Source organism: Hypanus sabinus, chromosome 17 (assembly GCF_030144855.1).
Source record: "Hypanus sabinus isolate sHypSab1 chromosome 17, sHypSab1.hap1, whole genome shotgun sequence".
In the NCBI taxonomy this organism is placed as follows: Eukaryota; Metazoa; Chordata; class Chondrichthyes; order Myliobatiformes; family Dasyatidae; genus Hypanus; species Hypanus sabinus.
This window is the reverse complement of record NC_082722.1, coordinates 3,579,658-3,603,749: the sequence shown is the minus strand read 5'-3', so window position 1 is coordinate 3,603,749 and position 24,092 is coordinate 3,579,658. Positions and strand designations below refer to the sequence as shown.

Here is a 24,092-nt window from a genome sequence, read left to right as displayed (position 1 = left end):
CCAAACACTTGCTGATGCCACTGGTCATCCAGACACTTGCCCACGCCACTGGTCTTCCAAACACTTGCTGATGCCGCTGGTCTTCCAAACACTTGCTGATGCCACTGGTCTTCCAAACACTTGCTGATGCCACTGGTCTTCCAAACACTTGCTGATGCCACTGTTCTACCAAACACTTGCCCACGCCACTGGACTTCCAAACACTTGCCCACGCCACTGGTCTGCCAAACACTTGCTGATGCCACTGGTCTTCCAAACACTTGCTGATGCCACTGGTCTTCCAAACACTTGCTGATGCCACTGGTCTTCCAAACACTTGCCCACGCCACTGGACTTCCGAACACTTGCCCACGCCACTGGTCTTCCAAACACTTGCTGATGCCACTGGTCTGCCAAACACTTGCTGATGCCACTGGTCTTCCAAACACTTGCTGATGCCGCTGGTCTTCCAAACACTTGCTGATGCCACTGGCCTTCCAAACACTTGCCCACGCCACTGGTCTTCCAAACACTTGCTGATGCCACTGGTCTTCCAAACACTTGCCCACGCCACTGGCCGCCCAAACACTTGCTGATGCCACTGGTCTTCCAAACACTTGCTGATGCCACTGGTCTTCCAAACACTTGCCCACGCCACTGGCCGCCCAAACACTTGCTGATGCTACTGGTCTTCCAAACACTTGCTGATGCCACTGGTCTTCCAAACACTTGCCCACGCCACTGGTCTTCCAAACACTTGCTGATGCCACTGGTCTTCCAAACACTTGCACACGCCACTGGCCGCCCAAACACTTGCTGATGCCACTGGACTTCCAAACACTTGCCCACGCCACTGGTCTTCCAAACACTTGCTGATGCCGCTGGTCTTCCAAACACTTGCCCATGCCACTGGTCTTCCAAACACTTGCTGATGCCACTGGTCTTCGAAACACTTGCTGATGCCGCTGGTCTTCCAAACACTTGCTGATGCCACTGGTCTTCCAAACACTTGCTGATGCCACTGGTCTTCCAAACACTTGCCCACGCCACTGGTCTTCCAAACACTTGCTGATGCCACTGGTCTTCCAAACACTTGCTGATGCCACTGGTCTTCCAAACACTTGCTGATGCCACTGGTCTTCCAAACACTTGCTGATGCCACTGGTCTTCCAAACACTTGCTGATGCCGCTGGTCTTCCAAACACTTGCTGATGCCACTGGTCTTCCAAACACTTGCTGATGCCACTGTTCTTCCAAACACTTGCCCACGCCACTGGTCTGCCAAACACTTGCTGATGCCACTGGTCTTCCAAACACTTGCTGATGACACTGGTCTTCCAAACACTTGCTGATGCCACTGTTCTTCCAAACACTTGCCCACGCCACTGGTCTTCCAAACACTTGCTGATGCCACTGGTCTTCCAATCACTTGCCCACGCCACTGGTCGCCCAAACACTTGCTGATGCCACTGGTCGTCCAAACACTTGCTGATGCCACTGGTCTTCCAAACACTTGCTGATGCCACTGGTCTTCCAAACACTAGCTGAGGCCACTGGTCTTCCAAACACTTGCTGATGCCACTGGTCTTCCAAACACTTGCTGATGCCGCTGGTCTTCCAAACACTTGCCCACGCCACTGGTCTTCCAAACACTTGCTGATGCCACTGGTCTTCCAAACACTTGCTGATGCCACTGGTCTTCCAAACACTTGCTGATGCCACTGGTCTTCCAAACACTTGCTGATGCCACTGGTCTTCCAAACACTTGCTGATGCCACTGGTCTTCCAAACACTTGCTGATGCCACTGGGCTTCCAAACACTTGCTGATGCCACTGGTCTTCGAAACACTTGCTGATGCCACTGGTCTTCCAAACACTTGCTGATGCCGCTGGTCTTCCAAACACTTGCCCACGCCTCTGGTCTTCCAAACACTTGCCCACGCCACTGGTCTTCCAAACACTTGCCCACGCCACTGGTCTTCCAAACACTTGCCTATGCCGCTGGTCTGCCAAACACTTGCCCACGCCGCTGGTCTTCCAAACACTTGCCCACGCTGCTGGTCTTCCAAACACTTGCTGATGCCGCTGGTCTTCCAAACACTTGCTGATGCCACTGGTCGTCCAAACACTTGCTGATGCCACTGGTCTTCCAAACACTTGCCCACGCCTCTGGTCTTCCAAACACTTGCTGATGCCACTGGTCCTCCAAACACTTGCTGATGCCACTGTTCTTCCAAACACTTGCCCACGCCACTGGTCTTCCAAACACTTGCTGATGCCACTGGTCTTCCAAACACTTGCTGATGCCACTGTTCTTCCAAACACTTGCCCACGCCACTGGTCTTCCAAACACTTGCTGATGCCACTGGTCTTCCAAACACTTGCTGATGCCACTGTTCTTCCAAACACTTGCCCACGCCACTGGTCTGCCAAACACTTGCTGATGCCACTGGTCTTCCAAACACTTGCTGATGCCACTGTTCTTCCAAACACTTGCCCATGCCACTGGTCTTCCAAACACTTGCTGATGCCACTGGTCTTCCAAACACTTGCTGATGCCACTGTTCTTCCAAACACTTGCCCACGCCACTGGTCTGCCAAACACTTGCTGATGCCACTGGTCTTCCAAACACTTGCTGATGCCACTGGTCTTCCAAACACTTGCCCACGCCTCTGGTCTTCCAAACACTTGCCCACGCCACTGGTCTTCCAAACACTTGCCCACGCCACTGGTCTTCCAAACACTTGCCTATGCCGCTGCTCTGCCAAACACTTGCCCACGCCGCTGGTCTTCCAAACACTTGCCCATGCTGCTGGTCTTCCAAACACTTGCTGATGCCACTGGTCTTCCAAACACTTGCTGATGCCACTGGTCTTCCAAACACTTGCTGATGCCACTGACCTTCCAAACACTTGCCCACGCCACTGGTCTTCCAAACACTTGCTGATGCCACTGGTCTTCCAAACACTTGCCCACGCCACTTGTCTTCCAAACACTTGCCCACGCCACTGGTCTTCCAAACACTTGCTGATGCCACTGGTCTTCCAAACACTTGCCCACGCCACTTGTCTTCCAAACACTTGCCCACGCCACTTGTCTTCCAAACACTTGCCCACGCCACTGGTCTTCCAAACACTTGCTGATGCCACTGGTCTTCCAAACACTTGCTGATGCCACTGGTCTTCCAAACACTTGCCCACGCCACTGGTCTTCCAAACACTTGCTGATGCCACTGGTCTTCCAAACACTTGCTGATGCCACTGGTCTTCCAAACACTTGCCCACGCCACTGGTCTTCCAAACACTTGCTGATGCCACTGGTCATCCAGACACTTGCCCACGCCACTGGTCTTCCAAACACTTGCTGATGCCGCTGGTCTTCCAAACACTTGCTGATGCCACTGGTCTTCCAAACACTTGCTGATGCCACTGGTCTTCCAAACACTTGCTGATGCCACTGTTCTACCAAACACTTGCCCACACCACTGGACTTCCAAACACTTGCCCACGCCACTGGTCTGCCAAACACTTGCTGATGCCACTGGTCTTCCAAACACTTGCTGATGCCACTGGTCTTCCAAACACTTGCTGATGCCACTGGTCTTCCAAACACTTGCCCACGCCACTGGACTTCCGAACACTTGCCCACGCCACTGGTCTTCCAAACACTTGCTGATGCCACTGGTCTGCCAAACACTTGCTGATGCCACTGGTCTTCCAAACACTTGCTGATGCCGCTGGTCTTCCAAACACTTGCTGATGCCACTGGTCTTCCAAACACTTGCCCACGCCACTGGTCTTCCAAACACTTGCTGATGCCACTGGTCTTCCAAACACTTGCCCACGCCACTGGCCGCCCAAACACTTGCTGATGCCACTGGTCTTCCAAACACTTGCCCACGCCACTGGCCGCCCAAACACTTGCTGATGCTACTGGTCTTCCAAACACTTGCTGATGCCACTGGTCTTCCAAACACTTGCCCACGCCACTGGTCTTCCGAACACTTGCTGATGCCACTGGTCTTCCAAACACTTGCACACGCCACTGGCCGCCCAAACACTTGCTGATGCCACTGGACTTCCAAACACTTGCCCACGCCACTGGTCTTCCAAACACTTGCTGATGCCGCTGGTCTTCCAAACACTTGCCCATGCCACTGGTCTTCCAAACACTTGCTGATGCCACTGGTCTTCGAAACACTTGCTGATGCCGCTGGTCTTCCAAACACTTGCTGATGCCACTGGTCTTCCAAACACTTGCTGATGCCACTGGTCTTCCAAACACTTGCCCACGCCACTGGTCTTCCAAACACTTGCTGATGCCACTGGTCTTCCAAACACTTGCTGATGCCACTGGTCTTCCAAACACTTGCTGATGCCACTGGTCTTCCAAACACTTGCTGATGCCACTGGTCTTCCAAACACTTGCTGATGCCGCTGGTCTTCCAAACACTTGCTGATGCCACTGGTCTTCCAAACACTTGCTGATGCCACTGTTCTTCCAAACACTTGCCCACGCCACTGGTCTGCCAAACACTTGCTGATGCCACTGGTCTTCCAAACACTTGCTGATGCCACTGGTCTTCCAAACACTTGCCCACGCCTCTGGTCTTCCAAACACTTGCCCACGCCACTGGTCTTCCAAACACTTGCCCACGCCACTGGTCTTCCAAACACTTGCCTATGCCGCTGCTCTGCCAAACACTTGCCCACGCCGCTGGTCTTCCAAACACTTGCCCACGCTGCTGGTCTTCCAAACACTTGCTGATGCCACTGGTCTTCCAAACACTTGCTGATGCCACTGGTCTTCCAAACACTTGCTGATGCCACTGACCTTCCAAACACTTGCCCACGCCACTGGTCTTCCAAACACTTGCTGATGCCACTGGTCTTCCAAACACTTGCCCACGCCACTGGTCTTCCAAACACTTGCCCACGCCACTGGTCTTCCAAACACTTGCTGATGCCACTGGTCTTCCAAACACTTGCTGATGCCACTGGTCTTCCAACCACTTGCCCACGCCACTGGTCTTCCAAACACTTGCTGATGCCACTGGTCTTCCAAACACTTGCTGATGCCACTGGTCTTCCAAACACTTGCTGATGCCACTGGTCTTCCAAACACTTGCTGATGCCACTGGTCATCCAGACACTTGCCCACGCCACTGGTCTTCCAAACACTTGCTGATGCCGCTGGTCTTCCAAACACTTGCTGATGCCACTGGTCTTCCAAACACTTGCTGATGCCACTGGTCTTCCAAACACTTGCTGATGCCACTGTTCTACCAAACACTTGCCCACGCCACTGGACTTCCAAACACTTGCCCACGCCACTGGTCTGCCAAACTCTTGCTGATGCCACTGGTCGTCCAAACACTTGCTGATGCCACTGGTCTTCCAAACACTTGCTGATGCCACTGGTCTTCCAAACACTTGCCCACGCCACTGGACTTCCAAACACTTGCCCACGCCACTGGTCTTCCAAACACTTGCTGATGCCACTGGTCTTCCAAACACTTGCTGATGCCACTGGTCTGCCAAACACTTGCTGATGCCACTGGTCTTCCAAACACTTGCTGATGCCGCTGGTCTTCCAAACACTTGCTGATGCCACTGGTCTTCCAAACACTTGCCCACGCCACTGGTCTTCCAAACACTTGCTGATGCCACTGGTCTTCCAAACACTTGCCCACGCCACTGGCCGCCCAAACACTTGCTGATGCCACTGGTCTTCCAAACACTTGCTGATGCCACTGGTCTTCCAAACACTTGCCCACGCCACTGGCCGCCCAAACACTTGCTGATGCTACTGGTCTTCCAAACACTTGCTGATGCCACTGGTCTTCCAAACACTTGCCCACGCCACTGGTCTTCCAAACACTTGCTGATGCCACTGGTCTTCCAAACACTTGCACACGCCACTGGCCGCCCAAACACTTGCTGATGCCACTGGTCTTCCAAACACTTGCCCACGCCACTGGTCTTCCAAACACTTGCTGATGCCGCTGGTCTTCCAAACACTTGCCCATGCCACTGGTCTTCCAAACACTTGCTGATGCCACTGGTCTTCGAAACACTTGCTGATGCCGCTGGTCTTCCAAACACTTGCTGATGCCACTGGTCTTCCAAATACTTGCTGATGCTGCTGGTCTGCCAAACACTTGCCCACGCCACTGGTCTTCCAAACACTTGCTGATGCCACTGGTCTTCCAAACACTTGCTGATGCCACTGGTCTTCCAAACACTTGCCCACGCCACTGGTCTTCCAAACACTTGCTGATGCCACTGGTCTTCCAATCACTTGCTGATGCCACTGGTCTTCCAAACACTTGCCCACGCCACTGGTCTTCCAAACACTTGCTGTTGCCACTGGTCTTCCAAACACTTGCCCACGCCACTGGTCTTCCAAACACTTGCCCACGCCACTGGCCGCCCAAACACTTGCTGATGCCACTGGTCTTCCAAACACTTGCTGATGCCACTGGTCTTCCAGACACTTGCCCACGCCACTGGTCTTCCAAACACTAGCTGATGCCTCTGGTCTTCCAAACACTTGCTGATGCCACTGGTCGCCCAAACACTTGCCCACGCCACTGGTCTTCCAAACACTTGCTGATGCCGCTGGTCTTCCAAACACTTGCTGATGCCACTGGTCGTCCAAACACTTGCTGATGCCGCTGGTCTTCCAAACACTTGCTGATGCCACTGGTCTTCCAAACACTTGCCCACGCCACTGGTCTTCCAAACACTAGCTGATGCCACTGGTCTTCCAAACACTTGCCCACGCCACTGGTCTTCCAAACACTTGCTGATGCCACTGGTCTTCCAAACACTTGCCCACGCCACTGGTCTTCCAAACACTTGCTGTTGCCACTGGTCTTCCAAACACTTGCCCACGCCACTGGTCTTCCAAACACTTGCCCACGCCGCTGGTCTTCCAAACACTTGCTGATGCCACTGGTCTTCCAAACACTTGCTGATGCCGCTGGTCTTCCAAACACTTGCTGATGCCACTGTTCTTCCAAACACTTGCTGATGCCACTGGTCTTCCAAACACTTGCCCACGCCACTGGTCTTCCAAACACTTGCTGTTGCCACTGGTCTTCCAAACACTTGCCCACGCCACTGGTCTTCCAAACACTTGCCCACGCCACTGGCCGCCCAAACACTTGCTGATGCCACTGGTCTTCCAAACACTTGCTGATGCCACTGGTCTTCCAAACACTTGCCCACGCCACTGGTCTTCCAAACACTAGCTGATGCCTCTGGTCTTCCAAACACTTGCTGATGCCACTGGTCGCCCAAACACTTGCCCACGCCACTGGTCTTCCAAACACTTGCTGATGCCGCTGGTCTTCCAAACACTTGCTGATGCCACTGGTCTTCCAAACACTTGCCCACGCCACTGGTCTTCCAAACACTAGCTGATGCCACTGGTCTTCCAAACACTTGCCCACGCCACTGGTCTTCCAAACACTTGCTGATGCCACTGGTCTTCAAAACACTTGCCCACGCCACTGGTCTTCCAAACACTTGCTGTTGCCACTGGTCTTCCAAACACTTGCCCACGCCACTGGTCTTCCAAACACTTGCCCACGCCGCTGGTCTTCCAAACACTTGCTGATGCCACTGGTCTTCCAAACACTTTCTGATGCCGCTGGTCTTCCAAACACTTGCCCACGCCACTGGTCTTCCAAACACTTGCTGATGCCACTGGTCTTCCAAACACTTGCCCACGCCGCTGGTCTTCCAAACACTTGCTGATGCCACTGGTCTTCCAAACACTTGCCCACGCCACTGGTCTTCCAAACACTTGCTGATGCCGCTGGTCTTCCAAACACTTGCTGATGCCGCTGGTCTTCCAAACACTTGCCCACGCCGCTGGTCTTCCAAACACTTGCTGATGCCACTGGTCTTCCAAACACTTGCCCACGCCACTGGTCTTCCAAACACTTGCTGATGCCGCTGGTCTTCCAAACACTTGCTGATGCCACTGGTCTTCCAAACACTTGCTGATGCCACTCTTCTTCCAAACACTTGCCCACGCCACTGGTCTTCCAAACACTTGGTCACGCCACTGGTCTTCCAAACACTTGCCCACGCCACTGGTCTTCCAAACACTTGCCCATGCCACTGGTCTTCCAAACACTTGCCCACGCCACTGGTCTGCCAATCTCTTGCTGATGCCGCTGTTCTTCCAATCACTTGCTGATGCCACTGTTCTTCCAAACACTTGCTGATGCCACTGGTCTTCCAAACACTTGCTGATGCCACTGTTCTTCCAAACACTTGCTGATGCCACTGGTCTGCCAAACACTTGCCCACGCCACTGGTCTTCCAAACACTTGCTGATGCCACTGGTCTTCCAAACACTTGCTGATGCCACTGGTCTTCCAAACACTTGCTGATGCCACTGTTCTTCCAAACACTTGCTGATGCCACTGGTCTGCCAAACACTTGCCCACGCCACTGGTCTTCCAAACACTTGCTGATGCCACTGGTCTGCCAAACACTTGCTGATGCCACTGGTCTGCCAAACACTTGCTGATGCCACTGGTCTGCCAAACACTTGCTGATGCCACTGGTCTGCCAAACACTTGCTGATGCCACTGGTCTTCCAAACACTTGCCCACGCCACTGGTCTGCCAAACACTTGCTGATGCCACTGGTCTTCCAAACACTTGCTGATGCCACTGGTCTTCCAAACACTTGCCCACGCCACTGGTCTTCCAAACACTTGCTGATGCCACTGGTCTTCCAAACACTTGCTGATGCCACTGGTCTTCCAGACACTTGCTGATGCCACTGGTGTGCCAAACACTTGCCCACGCCACTGGCCGCCCAAACACTTGCTGATGTTACTGTTCTTCCAAACACTTGCCCACGCCACTGGTCTGCCAAACACTTGCTGATGCCACTGGTCTTCCAAACACTTGCCCACGCCACTGTTCTTCCAAACACTAGCTGATGGCACTGGTCATCCAGACACTTGCCCACGCCACTGTTCTTCCAAACACTTGCCCACGCCACTGGTCTTCCAAACACTTGCTGATGCCACTGGTCTTCCAAACACTTGCCCACGCCACTGGTCTTCCAAACACTTGCTGATGCCGCTGGTCTGCCAAACACTTGCCCACGCCACTGGTCTTCCAAACACTTGCTGATGCCACTGGTCTGCCAAACATTTGCTGATGCCACTGGTCTTCCAAACACTTGCTGATGCCACTGGTCTTCCAAACACTTGCTGATGCCACTGTTCTTCCAAACACTTGCTGATGCCACTGGTCTTCCAAACACTTGCTGATGCCACTGGTCTTCCAAACACTTGCTGATGCCACTGTTCTTCCAAACACTTGCTGATGCCACTGGTCTTCCAAACACTTGCTGATGCCACTGGTCTTCCAAACACTTGCTGATGCCACTGCTCTGCCAAACACTTGCCCACGCCACGGGTCTTCCAAACTCTTGCTGATGCCACTGGTCTTCCAAACACTTGCCCACGCCACGGGTCTTCCAAACACTTGCTGATGCCACTGGTCTTCCAAACACTTGCCCACGCCACTGGTCTTCCATACACTTGCTGATGCCACTGGTCTTCCAAACACTTGCTGATGCCACTGGTCTTCCAAACACTTGCTGATGCCACTGGTCTTCCAAACACTTGCTGATGCCACTGGTCTTCCAAACACTTGCTGATGCCACTGGTCTTCCAAACACTTGCCCACGCCACTGGTCTTCCAATCACTTGCCCACGCCACTGGTCTTCCAAACACTTGCTGATGCCACTGGTCTTCCAAACACTTGCCCACGCCACTGGTCTTCCAAACACTTGCCAACGTCACTGGTCTTCCAAACACTTGCCCACGCCACGGGTCTTCCAAACACTTGCTGATGCCGCTGGTCTTCCAAACACTTGCTGATGCCACTGGTCGCCCAAACACTTGCTGATGCCGCTGGTCTGCCAAACACTTGCTGATGCCACTGGTCTTCCAAACACTTGCTGATGCCACTGGTCTGCCAAACACTTGCTGATGCCACTGGTCTTCCAAACACTTGCCCACGCCACTGGTCTTCCAAACACTTGCCCATGCCACTGGTCTTCCAAACACTTGCTGATGCCACTGGTCTTCCAAACACTTGCTGATGCCACTGGTCTTCCAAACACTTGCCCACGCCACTGGTCTTCCAAACACTTGCTGATGCCACTGGTCTTCCAAACACTTGCCCACGCCACTGGTCTTCCAAACACTTGCTGATGCCACTGGTCTTCCAAACACTTGCCCACACCACTGGTCTTCCAAACACTTGCCCACGCCACTGGTCTTCCAAACACTTGCCCACGCCACTGGTCTTCCAAACACTTGCTGATGCCACTGGTCTTCCAAACACTTGCTGATCCCACTGGTCTTCCAAACACTTGCCCACTCCACTGGTCTGCTAAACTCTTGCCCACGCCACTGGTCTTCCAAACACTTGCCCATGCCACTGGTCTGCTAAACTCTTGCCCGTGCCGCTGGTCTTCCAAGCTCTTGCTGTCTGCACTGGTCTTCCAAACACTTGCTCATACATAACAGGTTCCTATGAACCATGATAGGTCAAATGTTTGTAATTCAGTGAAGGCCTGTATTGCAAAACCTCTGTCAAAATAATCTCTTGTATGAACAAGAGTAGACCATCTAATATTATCAAACTATGTTAGTGCTCAGCTCTCATTTGTGATTTGATCCAGTTATTGAATAACCCGTGACTGTAAGACATAGGAGCTGTATTAGGCCATTTGCTGCATTGACTCTGCTCTGCCATCTTGTCTTGGATGATTTGTTATCCCTGTTAACCCCATTCTCCAGTCCTAATTGATCAAGATCCTATTAACCCCATATTAATATACCAATTGACTTGACCCATATAGTTATCGGTTGGAATGAATTCCAAAATTTCCTCACCTTCTGGCTGAGGGAAGTCTTCCTCATCTCTGTTCTAAAGGAGTGTCCTTTTATGCTGAGGCTGTACCCACTGTACGTTCATGTTCCTGTCAGCTCCACGTTCCTTCGTGTTGGTCAAAGTGGTGGAGCAGTTGCATTTCTGATCGGGGGGATGTTATAGTTGCACTCAGACAGGACATACTAGCGGCTCATCCACTGAGGAATCATGGGTAGAGCTTAAAAAGTAAGAAAGATGCAATCACTCTGGGTGATATTATAGCCACAGGGAGATGGAACAGATATGTAGATAGATTATGGAATGATGTAAAAGCAACAAGTTTGTCATAGTGGCTGATTTAACTTCCCCTGTATTGACTGAGAATTACTTCTTGCAAGAGGCATAGATGGGACAGAATTCTTTCAGTGCATTCAGGAGGGTTTCTTCATGGATAATCCAGCCCGGGATGACCGTATTGCATCTTATCTTATGAAATGAGCCTGGCAGGTGACTAGCCTTTTAGTGTGATAGCATCTTGAGAACAGTGAACACAACTTTTGAAGCTTTAAGATAGTTAAGTGTCTGTGCTTTGCAGAAAACAACTGAACAAAGAAAGGCAAATTATGAGCTGAGAGTAGGAAACTGGGAGAAACTATTATCAAATCTGTGGGAGTTGTTTAAAGACCAGCTGATCTGAGCCTCGGATCGGTACGTTACAGTAAAGAGGAAGGACCAGGATAACAGGATAACGGAGCCTTGGATGGCAAAAGATATTATAAATTTAGTCAAAAAGCAAAGGGATGTATATGCTAAATTTTGGAAGCTAAAATCAGACAAGGCACATTCTAGAGGTAGCAGGTGGAAGCTCAAGCAAGGATTAGGAAGTCTAAGAGAGCCTATGAAATGTCCTTGATAAGTAGGATTAAAGAGAATATCAAAATGCATGCATCAAGAACAAGGGAATAACTCGGGAGAAGGTACAACCACTGAAGGACAAAGGGAAGGCTGGGGATGGGGGCAAATTACTCAGTGAATGCTTGACATCATTGTTCAGCAAGGACGTGGTAGTGTGAGGTATGCTATTATGAGATTAAGATAGAGATGGTACAGGGGCTTTTGAAGAACATCAAAGTGGATAAGTTGCCAGGGCTTGATAGAATATATCCCATATTATTAAATGAGGCAAGAGAGGAGATTGCTGGTACCTTGATGAAGATTTTTGTATCTCCACTAGCAACAGGCATGGTTCTGAAGGCATGTTGTTCCTTTGTTCAAAAAGGAAAATAGGAATAATGTAGGAGATTGCAGGCTGGTGAGCCTCACGTTAGTGGTAGTGAAGCAATTAGAGAAAGTCCTGAGGGATAGGGTTGATATACATTTGGAAAAACATGGCCTGTTTTGAGCCAATCAGCATGGCTTTGTGCAGGGCAGGTCATGTCTTACTGGGCTCCTTGAGGAGGTGACATAGGTGATTGATTAGGGTAGGGCAGTGGATATTATCTTCATTGATTTTAAGAAGGCATTTCACCAGGTCCTTCATGTTAGGCTGATGCAGAAGATTAAGATGCATTGTTATCCATGGGGTCTCATTAGATTGGCTTGTCCTTTGCAGACAAAAGATTGTGGTGAAAGGGGGTTATTCTGGCTGAAAGTCCAGGCCTAGTGTTTTTCTGCAGAGATTTGTGCTGGGATTTTTGTTATTCGTAATATACAGTATATAAATAACTTGGATGATTTATGGCCCTTAACAGTATTAATGTACATAGAGATATTGAGCTCTGTCTTTAGCTTCCTGAAAATGGACACCTAGGTTGTTAAAATACATTAGAACGGATAAGTCCCTGGGGCCTGACGGAATATTCCCAGGCTGCTCCACGAGGCGAAGGAAGAGATTGCTGAGCCTCTGGCTAGGATCTTTATGTCCTCGCTGTCCATGGGAATGGTACCGGAGGATTGGAGGGAGGCGAATGTTGTCCCCTTGTTCAAAAAAGGTAGTAGGGATAGTCCGGGTAATTATAGACCAGTGAGCCTTACGTCTGTGGTGGGAAGGCTGTTGGAAAAGATTCTTAGATATTGGATCTATGGGCATTTAGAGAATCATGGTCTGATCAGCATGGCTTTGTGAAGGGAAGATTGTGTCTAACAAGCCTGATAGAATTCTTTGAGGAGGTGACCAGGCATATAGATGAGGGTAGTGCAGTGAATGTGATCTATAACCATGTAACCATATAACAATTACAGCATGGAAAGAGGCCATCTCAGCCCTTCTAGTCCGTACCAAACGCTTACTCTCACCTAGTCCCACAGACCTGTACCCAGCCCATAACCCTCCATTCCTTTCCATCTACATGGATTTTAGTAAGGCATTTGACAAGGTACCACACGCTAGGCTTATTTGGAAAGTCAGAAGGCATGGGATCCGGGGAAGTTTGGCCAGGTGGATTCAGAATTGGCTTGCCTGCAGAAAGCAGAGGGTCATGGTGGAGGGAGTACATTCAGATTGGAGGGTTGTGACTAGTGGTGTCCCACAAGGACCTGGGACCTCTACTTCCCATGATCTTTATTAACTACCGCAATGTGGGGGTAGAAGAGTGGGTTGGCAAGTTTTCAGATGACACAAAGATTGGTGGCATTGTGGATAGTGTTGAGGATTGTCAAAGATTGCAGAGAGACATTGATAGGATGCAGGATTGGGCTGAGAAGTGGCAGATGGAGTTCAACCCGGAGAAGTGTGAGTTGGTACACTTTGGAAGGACAAACTCCAAGACAGAGTACAACGTAAATGGCAGGATACTTGGAAGTGTGGAGGAGCAGATGGTTCTGGGGGTACATGTCCACAGATCCCTGAAAGTTGCCTCACAGGTAGATAGGGTAGTTAAGAAAGCTTATGGAGTGTTAGCTTTCATATGTCAAGGGATAGGGTTTAAGAGTTGCGAGGTAATGATGCAGCTCTATAAAACTCTAGTTAGGCCACACTTGGAGTACTGTGTCCAGTTCTGGTCACCTCACTATAGGAAGGATGTGGAAATATTGGAAAGGGTACAGAGGAGATTTACCAGGATGCTGCCTGGTTTAGAGAGTATGCATTATGATTAGAGATTAAGAGAGCTAGGGCTTTACTCTCTGGAGAGGAAGATGATGAGAGGAGACATGATAGAGGTATACAAGATATTTAGAGGAATAGATAGAGTGGACAGCTAGCGCCTCTTTCCCAGGGCACCACTGCTCAATACAAGAGGACATGGCTTTTAGGTAAGGGGAGGGAAGTTCAAAGGGGATATTAGAGGAAGGGTTTTTACTCAGAGTGTGGTTGGTGCATGGAATGCACTGCTTGAGTCAGTGGTGGAGGCAGATACACTAGTGAAGTTTAAGAGACTACTAGACAGGTATATGGAGGAACTTAAGGTGGGGGGTTATATGGGATGAATGGACTGCACTTTGCTGTATTGTTCTTTGTTCTTTAGGTAGATAGGTTGGTAAAGAAAGCATATGGTATGTATAACGTTCTCCTTCGCGTGTCACGAACGCCGAATTTAACGTCGAGATAAACCACAGTTAATAAGAACCAGATCGCAGCAAGATTAACCATTTACTGTTCACTCTTCACATTAACATATGGTGAAAACTGTTGATAAAACAATACAAGATTGATACAGTATTTGTTCCTTCCTTAATATCACATTTCAAGTGTAAATACTTGCAAAGGTGACTATAACTACATTACACTAAGGTGCAGTATACAGGGAGAGTTTACCTGCTCCATTGACTACTTTAAATACACTTCCATGCAAACTATCCGCGACTCTTTAACTAACGAAAGCATAAACATTATCTACCATCGTTACTTCTAACAGGATCGGCATTAACATCTTAGTTCAATATATCGATTATCTATTAACTTACAGCGTTGCTCTCACTGTGATTTCTCATGCCTGCAAAACAACTTCTGCTCAGGTGAACCTCGTGGTAAGCCCCCACCCTCGCGCTAATTTCAAACCGGTATTTTCCCACAAGACGCGGCGAAACCGGATGTGACGTCATCGCATGCCGATATATTTTACATGCAATGAATATACTTTAAACACTTCTAATTCTAACTAGAAAATACTATTGAATGAATTACTAAGCAAAAATATTATAAACTAAATAACTGTCGTAAAGACAGCACAGTATGCTTGTCTGCATTGGTCATAACAGTGAGTACAAGGGTAAGGAAGTTGTGTTCCAGCTATGTAAAGCTTTGGCCACATTTGAGTAATTACTTCAGTTCTGGTCATCCCATTGTAGGAAGGATGTAGAGGCTTTTCAAAGGCAGCAGAAGAGATTTAGCAGGATGCTGACTGAATTAGAGGATATGAGCAATAAGGAGATGTTAAAAAAACGTGTTATTTTCTTTGAAGTGATAGAGGTTGAGGGGAAACTTGATAGAAGTTTATAAAATTGTAAGCCATGGATAGGATATACAATTAAATCTTTTTGCAAGTGTAGAGATATCAGACAGTAGAGGACTTGCTTAATGTGAGAGAGGGAAAATTTAAGGGAAAAGTGTGGACAGTTTTTTCCACACACAAAGCGGTTGATACCTGTAATGAACTACCAAGGGTAGTGGTGGGAGCAGACATGATAGTGGCATTATTTGAGACAGTTTGATAAGCACATAACTATGTTAGGTATGGAGGTACGTGGGTCATCATGATTTGGTTTAATTTGGAATTTCTCTTTGGTGCAGATATTGTGTGCTAGGGGGTTTCTGTGCTGTTGTGTAGTATTGTTTCTCCTTCTCTCCTGAGGTCTACGACGCAGAGAACATTATCGGCATTGTTCAGACAGAAAATATCCTGGTCCTTGCAGAAGCTTATGATGTGGCACTGGACATCACTTTCCCTAAAGGTAAACTAACACCTGCTCATGACTACAGCACCGTTCCAAGAGAATGCATTACTGTGAGGAACAGGCAACAGTAACGAACGAAACCAGAAACGAGCATGTGACCCGTTCTGATCATTGATTAACATCAGAACAAGAAGTGTGCCTTGTCCACTGTTCTGCTGAGTCATTCATCACCAACCCCTGAAGAACAAAAACAGCAAGTAACTGGTTAAAATTTGCATTAATCGTACACTAGGCAAAACTGCTTCTTTCCGGACTCCATGTTGCTCTTTTGGGGCTGTTTCATTAAAATGGTTAGACCAGAATAATTGAACTACTTTATTGAGGATACCTGCTACCCGTCCCACAATCTCTTTGACCCACTGTATCAGGAAAGATCAGGATATGGACTGCCAGACCGGGTAGCAGGCTGTGAGACTAATGAATACTTTGCCACAACCGAAGTCTTGTGGCTAGGATAACAAGCTGTTTATTTTTTTCCCTGTGCTGTCAGTGGATCCTAAGGACCTGGGCCTCTGGCACTATTGAAGGTGACAGCTGCTGGTTTCACTTTGTTAGCTGCTTTTTAAATTCAAAACAGGCTTCGCACTCTGCAAACATTTTCCAGAAACCACAGTATGAATGGAAATGTTTTCTCAGAGTTGAGGGAAGCCGTGTGGGGACACAGATCTCAGCCAGCACTTCACTAATTTGTATCTTAACATGCTTCAATAAGACATGTACTTCCAGTGTCAGAGGCCCTGAAACACCACAGATTATACCAAGTTCAAGTAGTTGCTACACTGCAAATTGTGTTCCACTCATCATAAGATATAGGAACAGAATTAGGCCATTCAGCCCATCAACTAAAGCTGAAAGGAACAATAAATAAATAAATAAACAGAGCCTCTCTAGACTCTGGGTTGGGGATTGTCAAACGTTACATAGATTTTCTGGTGTAGTCTGTTTTGTCATATGCTTTTGTGATATCATTCTGGGGGAACGTTGTCTCATTTTTTAACTGTATTGCATTTGTGGTTTCTAAATGCCAATAAACTGAAACTGAATCTGAAATCACGGCTAATTCATATCCCTATCAACCCCATTCTTCTGCCTTCACCCCTCAACCTTTGATGTCCTGCCTAATCTGGAACCTATCAGCTTCTGCTTTAATAATGCCCAATAACTTGGCTTTCACACCCATCTGTGGCAAAGAATTCCATAGATTCTCCACCCTCTAGTGAAAGAAAATCCCCCCCATCTCCATTCTAAACTGATACCCCTTTATGCTGAGGCTGTGCCATCTAGTCTTACACTACCCGATGAGGCAGCTTTGGATGCATTACATCATTAAAAGAATAATAGAGATGAAGATATTAGAGTCATAGAGTGATGTAACTTTTGCCCACCGAGTCCTTGCTAACCACGGTGCCCACCCAGCAGTCCCAGTTTCTTGCATCTGGCTTACATCCCTTTAAGCACCACCCCACCACTTACTCATCCTCGTCTATCTGTATTACACACTGGCTGCATCAGCTCACACTCCCAGTTGTTAAGTTTTTACATTGCAACAAAAAACTCATTCCTCTTTTCCATTGTTAAACTTTTGACTCCAGCAGAAGTTATCATCATAATATAGAAACAGAAAATGCTTGTGTAGTGTGGTAAACTATGTATACCTGTCTGGACACGCCCCTCTGCTGACTGCTCCTGTGGCTCCTCCCACAGACCCCTGTATAAGGGCAACTGGAGGCACTGCTCCTCCCTCAGTTTCCAAGATGTCATGGTCCCTTTTGCTGCTAATAAAAGCCGATCGTTCATCAATAACTCCGAGAGTTATTGATGGTGCATCAATTTTATTAGCAGCAATTTTAAAACATGGAGAGCATTTTATGACCAGACCGATTGGATCTCGACCCACAATCCCAGGAAGCTGACGACGCTTTCGAACTCTGGCTAGCATGCTTCAAATCGTACCTGGAGGAGATTCATATGACCAACCCTGCCACGATGTGCAGGGTTTTCCTCTCCAGAGTCAGTCCAATCGTCTACTCCATGATTAGAGACCAAACGGACTACCAGGGTGCGATAGATGCCATCAAAAGACAATACCGGCAGCCGGTGAACACCCTCTATGCAAGACATCACTTAGCGACACGGCGGCAGCGGGCCAGAGAGTCAAGCGCTGAGTTTGTCCAAACCCTACAGACACTCGTGCGGGCCTGCAACTGCAGGAGACTGATGGCGAAACAGCATGCGGAGCTGCTAGTAAGAGACACCTTTGTTACGGGGATCGGGTCCGTGTCCGTGCGCCAGCGGCTGCTGAAACGCGCCGATCTTATCTTACAGGCGCGCGATCTCCCGCCAGCCCTGTGGATGCCACAGACCTCGCAACCCGCCAGCGAATCGACCTTGGCTGCTGCCAGTCACAAGTCCGCGCAGTGTTACGTCTGCTGACTCGAAAAGCACCCCTGAAAATGCTGCCCAGCCCGAGAAGCTACCTGCTCCAGCCTGTAAGTCCAAACCACGAGGGGGGTTGAGCAGCGCCGCGTGCGAGGCATGGGGGCAGCCAATTTTGTCAGCGCCACCTCGCCCCGCCCCCGACCCATGGGTGCTTACCGGACCCTAAGACGGCGATTCAACTCTGGCCTCCGTGACCCTCGACCAAAGCACCCCACACCAGCTCGCAAGGTCAATGATGGACATCCTGGTGGAGGGGCACAGGACTAGCTGCCTGTTTGACATGGGCAGCACTGAGAGTTTTATTCACCCGGACACGGTGCAACGCTGCGGACTCGTGACACGGCCGGTAAGCCAGAAGGTCACCATGGCTTCTGGGTCGCATTCCACAGATATCCGGGTGGGTTGTGTAGCGACATTGGTGGTGCAGGGCACAGAATATAAGGACTTTGCGTAACTGGTCATGCCTCAACTGTGTGCCCCTGTGCTATTGGGGCTCGACTTCCAGACCCACCTGAAAAGTGTGACAATGGAGTATGATGGGCCCCTCCCACCAATCACTGTCAGAAATCCTCAGTTTTGTGGGGTTTCGTCATATACCCCGCTACTGACCACACACACCCACCGACCCGCACATCCCACCCAGCACCATGCCAACAGCCGCGCTACTGACACCACTTGCAGCCTCTCCACCCTCAAGATGCCTCCCCCACCGCTGTTCACCAACCTGACCCCCGACTGTAAACCTGTGGCAACTAAAAGCAGCAGGTACAGCGCGGGGGACAGGGCCTTCATTAAGTCGGAGGTGTAGCAGCTGCTCAGGGAGGGGATCATTGAGCCAAGCACAAGTCCTTGGAGGGCCCAGGTGGTCATTGTTCAAACCGGGCAGAAAAATAGGATGGTCGTGGACTATAGCCAGACAATCAATAGGTTCACGCAGCTTGACACGTACCCCCTACCCAGCATCGCGGATATGGTCAAACAGATAGCTCAGTATAAGGTGTACTCGACTATAGACCTGAAATCCGCTTACTAACAGCTCTCCATCCACCCGGAGGACAGCCCCTACACCGCCTTCGAGGCGGGCGGCAGGCTCTATCACTTCCTGCGCATCCCCTTCGGTGTCACGAATGGTGTCACTGTCTTCCAGAGGGAAATGGACCGGATGGTGGACCAGTGCCAACTGAAGGCCACGTTCCCATATCTGGATAACATCACTATCTGCGGTCACAACTGGCAGGATCATGACACCAACCTCCAACGATTTTTCCAAGCGGCCAAAGCTCTTAACCTTACCTATAACAGGGACAAGTGTGCGTTTGGAACCACCCGACTTGCTATACTTGGGTATGTCGTAGAGAACGGGGTCATTGGCCCTGACCCCGACCGTATGCACCCCCTGTTGGAACTCCCTCTTCCCACCACCCTCAGAGCCCTCAGATGGTGCCTGGGCTTCTTTTCCTATTACGCCCAATGGGTCCCTCACTATGCAGACAAGGCCTGCCCCAGGTCAAGTCTACCACATTTCCCCTCTCAGCTGAGGCCAGCTCAGCCTTCAGCCGCACTAAAGGGGACATTGCCAAAGCTACGATGCATGCGGTGGACGAGACCATTCACTTCCAGGTAGAGAGTGACGCCTCGGACTTCGCGCTGGCTGCTACCCTCAATCAGGCAGGAAGGCCGGTAGCATTCTTCTCTCGTACCCTTCAGGGCCCTGAAATTCAGCACTGTGGTGGAGAAAGGAGCCCAGGCCATAGTGGAAGCTATTAGGCACTGGAAGCACTATCTCGCTGGCAAAAGGTTCACCTTGCTGACCGACCAGCACTCAGTTGTGTTCATGTTTAGCAACCAACAGCAGGGCAAAATCAAAAATGATAAAATTTTGAGGTGGAGAATAGAACTCTCCACTGACAACTATGACATCCTGTAGCCTGGGAGGCTCAATGAGCCCCCCGATCCCTATCACGGGGAGTGTGTGCCAGCATGCAGATCAACCGGCTATACCCCCTCCATGAAGATCTTTGCCACCTGGGGGTTACCCGACTTTACCATTTCGTGAAAGCCCGGAACCTGCCTTGAGGAAATCCGGACGATGACCAGGGACTGAGTGCAAACCACACTTCTACCGTCCTGAACCGGCAAAGCTTATCAAGGCCACCCGCCCCTTTGAGCAACTGAGTGTCGACTTTAAGGGCCCCCTTCCCTCCACCGACTGCCATGTCTACTTTCTCAACATAGTCGACGAGTACTCGCGGTTCCCCTTTGCTATCCCCTGCCCCGATACCGCTGCCACGTCCGTCATAAAAGCCCTGCACCAGCTCTTCACTCTGTTCGGATATCCCTGCTATATCCACAGTGATAGAGGGTCCTCCTTTATGAGTGACGAGCTGCGCCAGTACCTGCTGGCTAGGGGTACTGCTACGAGTAGGACCACAAGCTATAACCCCCGGGGGAATGGACGGGTGGAGAGGGAGAATGCCACCGTGTGGAAGGCCACACTCTTAGTCCTTAGGTCAAAGGGATTGCCGGTCTCTCGCTGGCAGGAGGTCCTCCCCGAGGCGCTACACTCCATCCGCTCCGTTATGCACGTCCACCAATGCCACCCCTCATGAGCGACTCTTTTCTTTTGCCAGGAAGTCTGCCACTGGGACCACCCTACCGGCTTGGCTGACATCCCCAGGGCCAGTGCTGCTCCGGAAACATGCGAGGAGCAATAAGTACTCCCCGATGGTTGAGAGGGTTCACCTACTTCATGCGAACCCCCAGTATGCCTACGTGGTCTTACCTGATGGGTGGGAGGACACGGTCTCCATCCATGACCTGGTGCCCGCAGGAGCACCAGACCCCTACCCCAAACACTCCACAGTGACCATGAACCCCGTACCCACCGATGTATATACCCATGAGACACCGCGCACACCAAGCCCTACGCAGACTCCTCACGACACTCCCATACCGGGCGCCACGCACACGCATGAGGGATTACTGACACCTGACGGGCTGGCAAATCAAGTCAGGCCGCAGCCAGCACAACCACCGTCACCAGTGCTACGTAGATCGCAGTGACGGACTCAACCGCCTGATAGACTTAACCTGTAAATATACTTGTAAGAAACTTCGCCCTGTGGGGACTCTCTTTTAAAACAAAGGGGGGCGGGGTGAATGTGATAAACTATGTATACCTGTCTGGACGCACACCTCTGCTGACTGCTCCTGTGGCTCCTCCCACAGACCCCTGTATGAAGGCAATTGGAGGCACTGCTCCTCCCTCAGTCTCCAAGATGTTGTGGTCCCTTTTGTTGCTAATAAAAGCCTATAATTCACCCAGTAGAAGTTATCATCATAATATAGAAACAGAAAATGCTTGTGAAGTTAGCAGGTCTGGCCACATCATTGGGAAAAGAAACAGAGTTAATGATTCAGGTTTAAAACTCTTCAGCAAAACTGGGAAGGAGACAGAAGCAGAAGTTCTGGATGAAGCATGAAATCTGCAATCTGCTGTGGGCCATGTCAGTGGCATTCAGCTCTGGTGAGATCCAGGCACGATACCTGGAAAGCAGCAATTGCAGACCAAACTTAAATCACAACGGTGGCAGAGCTTGAATGCTATTACCTCTTACAAAGTGAAACCAAGCGATATACATTAAGTGACAACAAGGCTTCGCTCCCAGTTGGGCTCAATGCCCTCTATGCTCATGAAACCCCCTGGTTTCCTTGGCTGGTCCCGCCAAACCCGTGAGATTGAGATTGTTCTGCCACCCCAAACCCCGGTTTGTGTGGATGCTGTGTAATCTGCCACCCCGTTACAAGTTAGTGACATGAAATAACAGACAGTACATTGCATATGATTAAAGGAATTATATTTATAAATCTCAACTTAGTAAAGAAAAACAAAAAGAAAAGGGCCCATTTTAATTAAACAGTCAAATGTGCACAAGTAGGAGCTCATCTTGAACTTCTCTGTCCCTCACACTGGACTTCTATCGGCATGAAAACACACACACCACCTTCTGAATGCCACTTGTAATCCTTCTCGAACAAACGATGTATGCATCAGGATACGCTTTATCGATTACAGCTTGGCATTCAACATTATCGTCCTTTCAAAACTAATCAATAAGCATCAGGACATTGGTGTCAATATCTCCTTGTGCAATTGGATCATTGATTTCCTCACTTGCAGACCCCAGTCAGTTCAGATTGACACCAGCATCTCTCTCAGCACAGTTGCACCAGAAGGCTGTGTGCTTAGTTTCTGCTCTATTTGCTATGACTGTGTGGCTACGCACAGCTCAAGTGCCATATTTTTGTTGATAGTACAACTGCTGTTGCCCAAATCGAAGTTCAAAGTACATTCATTATCATATTATGTATACATTATACAACCTTGAGATTCGTCTCCTAACAGGCAGCCACAAAACAAACGAACCCATATATTAAAAAAGGCCATCAAACACCCAAGCTGCAGAGAAAAATATATATATGCTCACAAAAAAACCTAAACAATGACAGATGAACACCTAGAATGCAGAGAGAAGAAGTAAACACATCCGGCAAGCAAATAGTGTTCTGAACTGAAGTCCGCAAAGAGAGTCCCATTGTCATGGAGCAGCGATCTGAACTGGCCTAATCCTCACCTCAGGCCCCGACACCCTGACCTTTCCCATCTGGCCCGGCACCTGAACCTCCAACCAATCTGTTCAATTGCCTCGACCTGCCTGGAGAGCGCCTTCTTGAGTCCTTTCCGATTCAGCACTTCACTCAAGTCTCTGTCCAAACATTGCGTTCAGTCACCTCGATACACTGTGGTGTCTGAACTTCACCACTTCGATTTGGCCTGGAAGACCCCTCTGTTTCAGCCTTGCACTCAAATCTCCATCCAAACATCAAATTAATTCGAATCGGTGCACACCGGAATCCAGATCCTGCCGCTTCAATTCGGCCTTCATCATGGTGCTTAAATCAACTGCTCCTCACTCCCGACGATGGGCCCGTCACCTTGCCTCAACTAGGTTCAACAGAATTGAATTGCCTTCAAGTCCCAAAGGAAGTTACAGGCTATTGCTTAAATGACCATTTGCCAGAAAAAGAGTGATTAATAAAGTATTTAACTGTTTTCCTTGTTTCATCAGCCACCAGCCTCTGAGGTTCACCAGCACCATCTTAAACCAGAAAAGTGGTGATGAATCAGCATATAGGAGGGAGATTGAAAATCTGGCTGAGTGGTGCCACAACAACAACCTCTCACTCAATGTCAACAAGACCAAGGAACTGATTATTGACTTCAGGAGGAAAAAAACTGGAGGTCGAGGAACCAGACTCATCAGAGAATCAGAGGTGGAGAGAGTCACCAACTTTAAATTCCTTGATGCTATCATTTCAGAGGATCTGTACTGGACGTAGTACTATATATCAGTGAAGAAAGCAGAAGAAAGTTTATGTAGTTTCAGCATGACTTCTAAAACTTTGATAGACTTCTATAGATGTATGGTGGTGTGTATACTGGGCTGTACAGAGCCCAGTATACACACCACCATACATCTATAGAATTTGCAAGTCTTTGGTGATGTATACCAAATCTCCTCAAATTGTTCTTGACTGGCACACCTTCTTTCCCAGTGCATCAATGTGCTGGACCCAGGACAGGTCTTCCAAGATGCTGACACACAGAACACGAAGCTGCTCACCACTCGATGTGAACTGCTGTGTGTTCCCCTGACTTACTCTTTCTGAAGTCCACAACCAACTATTTGGTCCTGTCACCTGAGCTGCTATTTCCAACACTTCTTGTTTCTATTTTCACCTTTCAGCATTTGTTCTTAATAATCCATTAGTATTTTTTGTTTAATTCCATGTTCAAAGAT

At 49.4% G+C, this 24,092-nt stretch overlaps 1 protein-coding gene across 4 annotated transcripts in view; it reads left to right on the top strand.

Moving 5' to 3' along the window:
• Nucleotides 1-24,092, top strand: part of hydin (HYDIN axonemal central pair apparatus protein) — a 1,146,554-nt gene that overhangs the window by 891,675 nt on the left and 230,787 nt on the right. For all 4 annotated transcript variants that reach the window (XM_059992477.1, XM_059992476.1, XM_059992474.1 and 1 more), the window contains one exon: nt 15,690-15,789. In XM_059992477.1, coding sequence (XP_059848460.1) covers nt 15,690-15,789 — 100 coding nt within the window. The remainder of the gene's footprint in view (nt 1-15,689; nt 15,790-24,092) is intronic.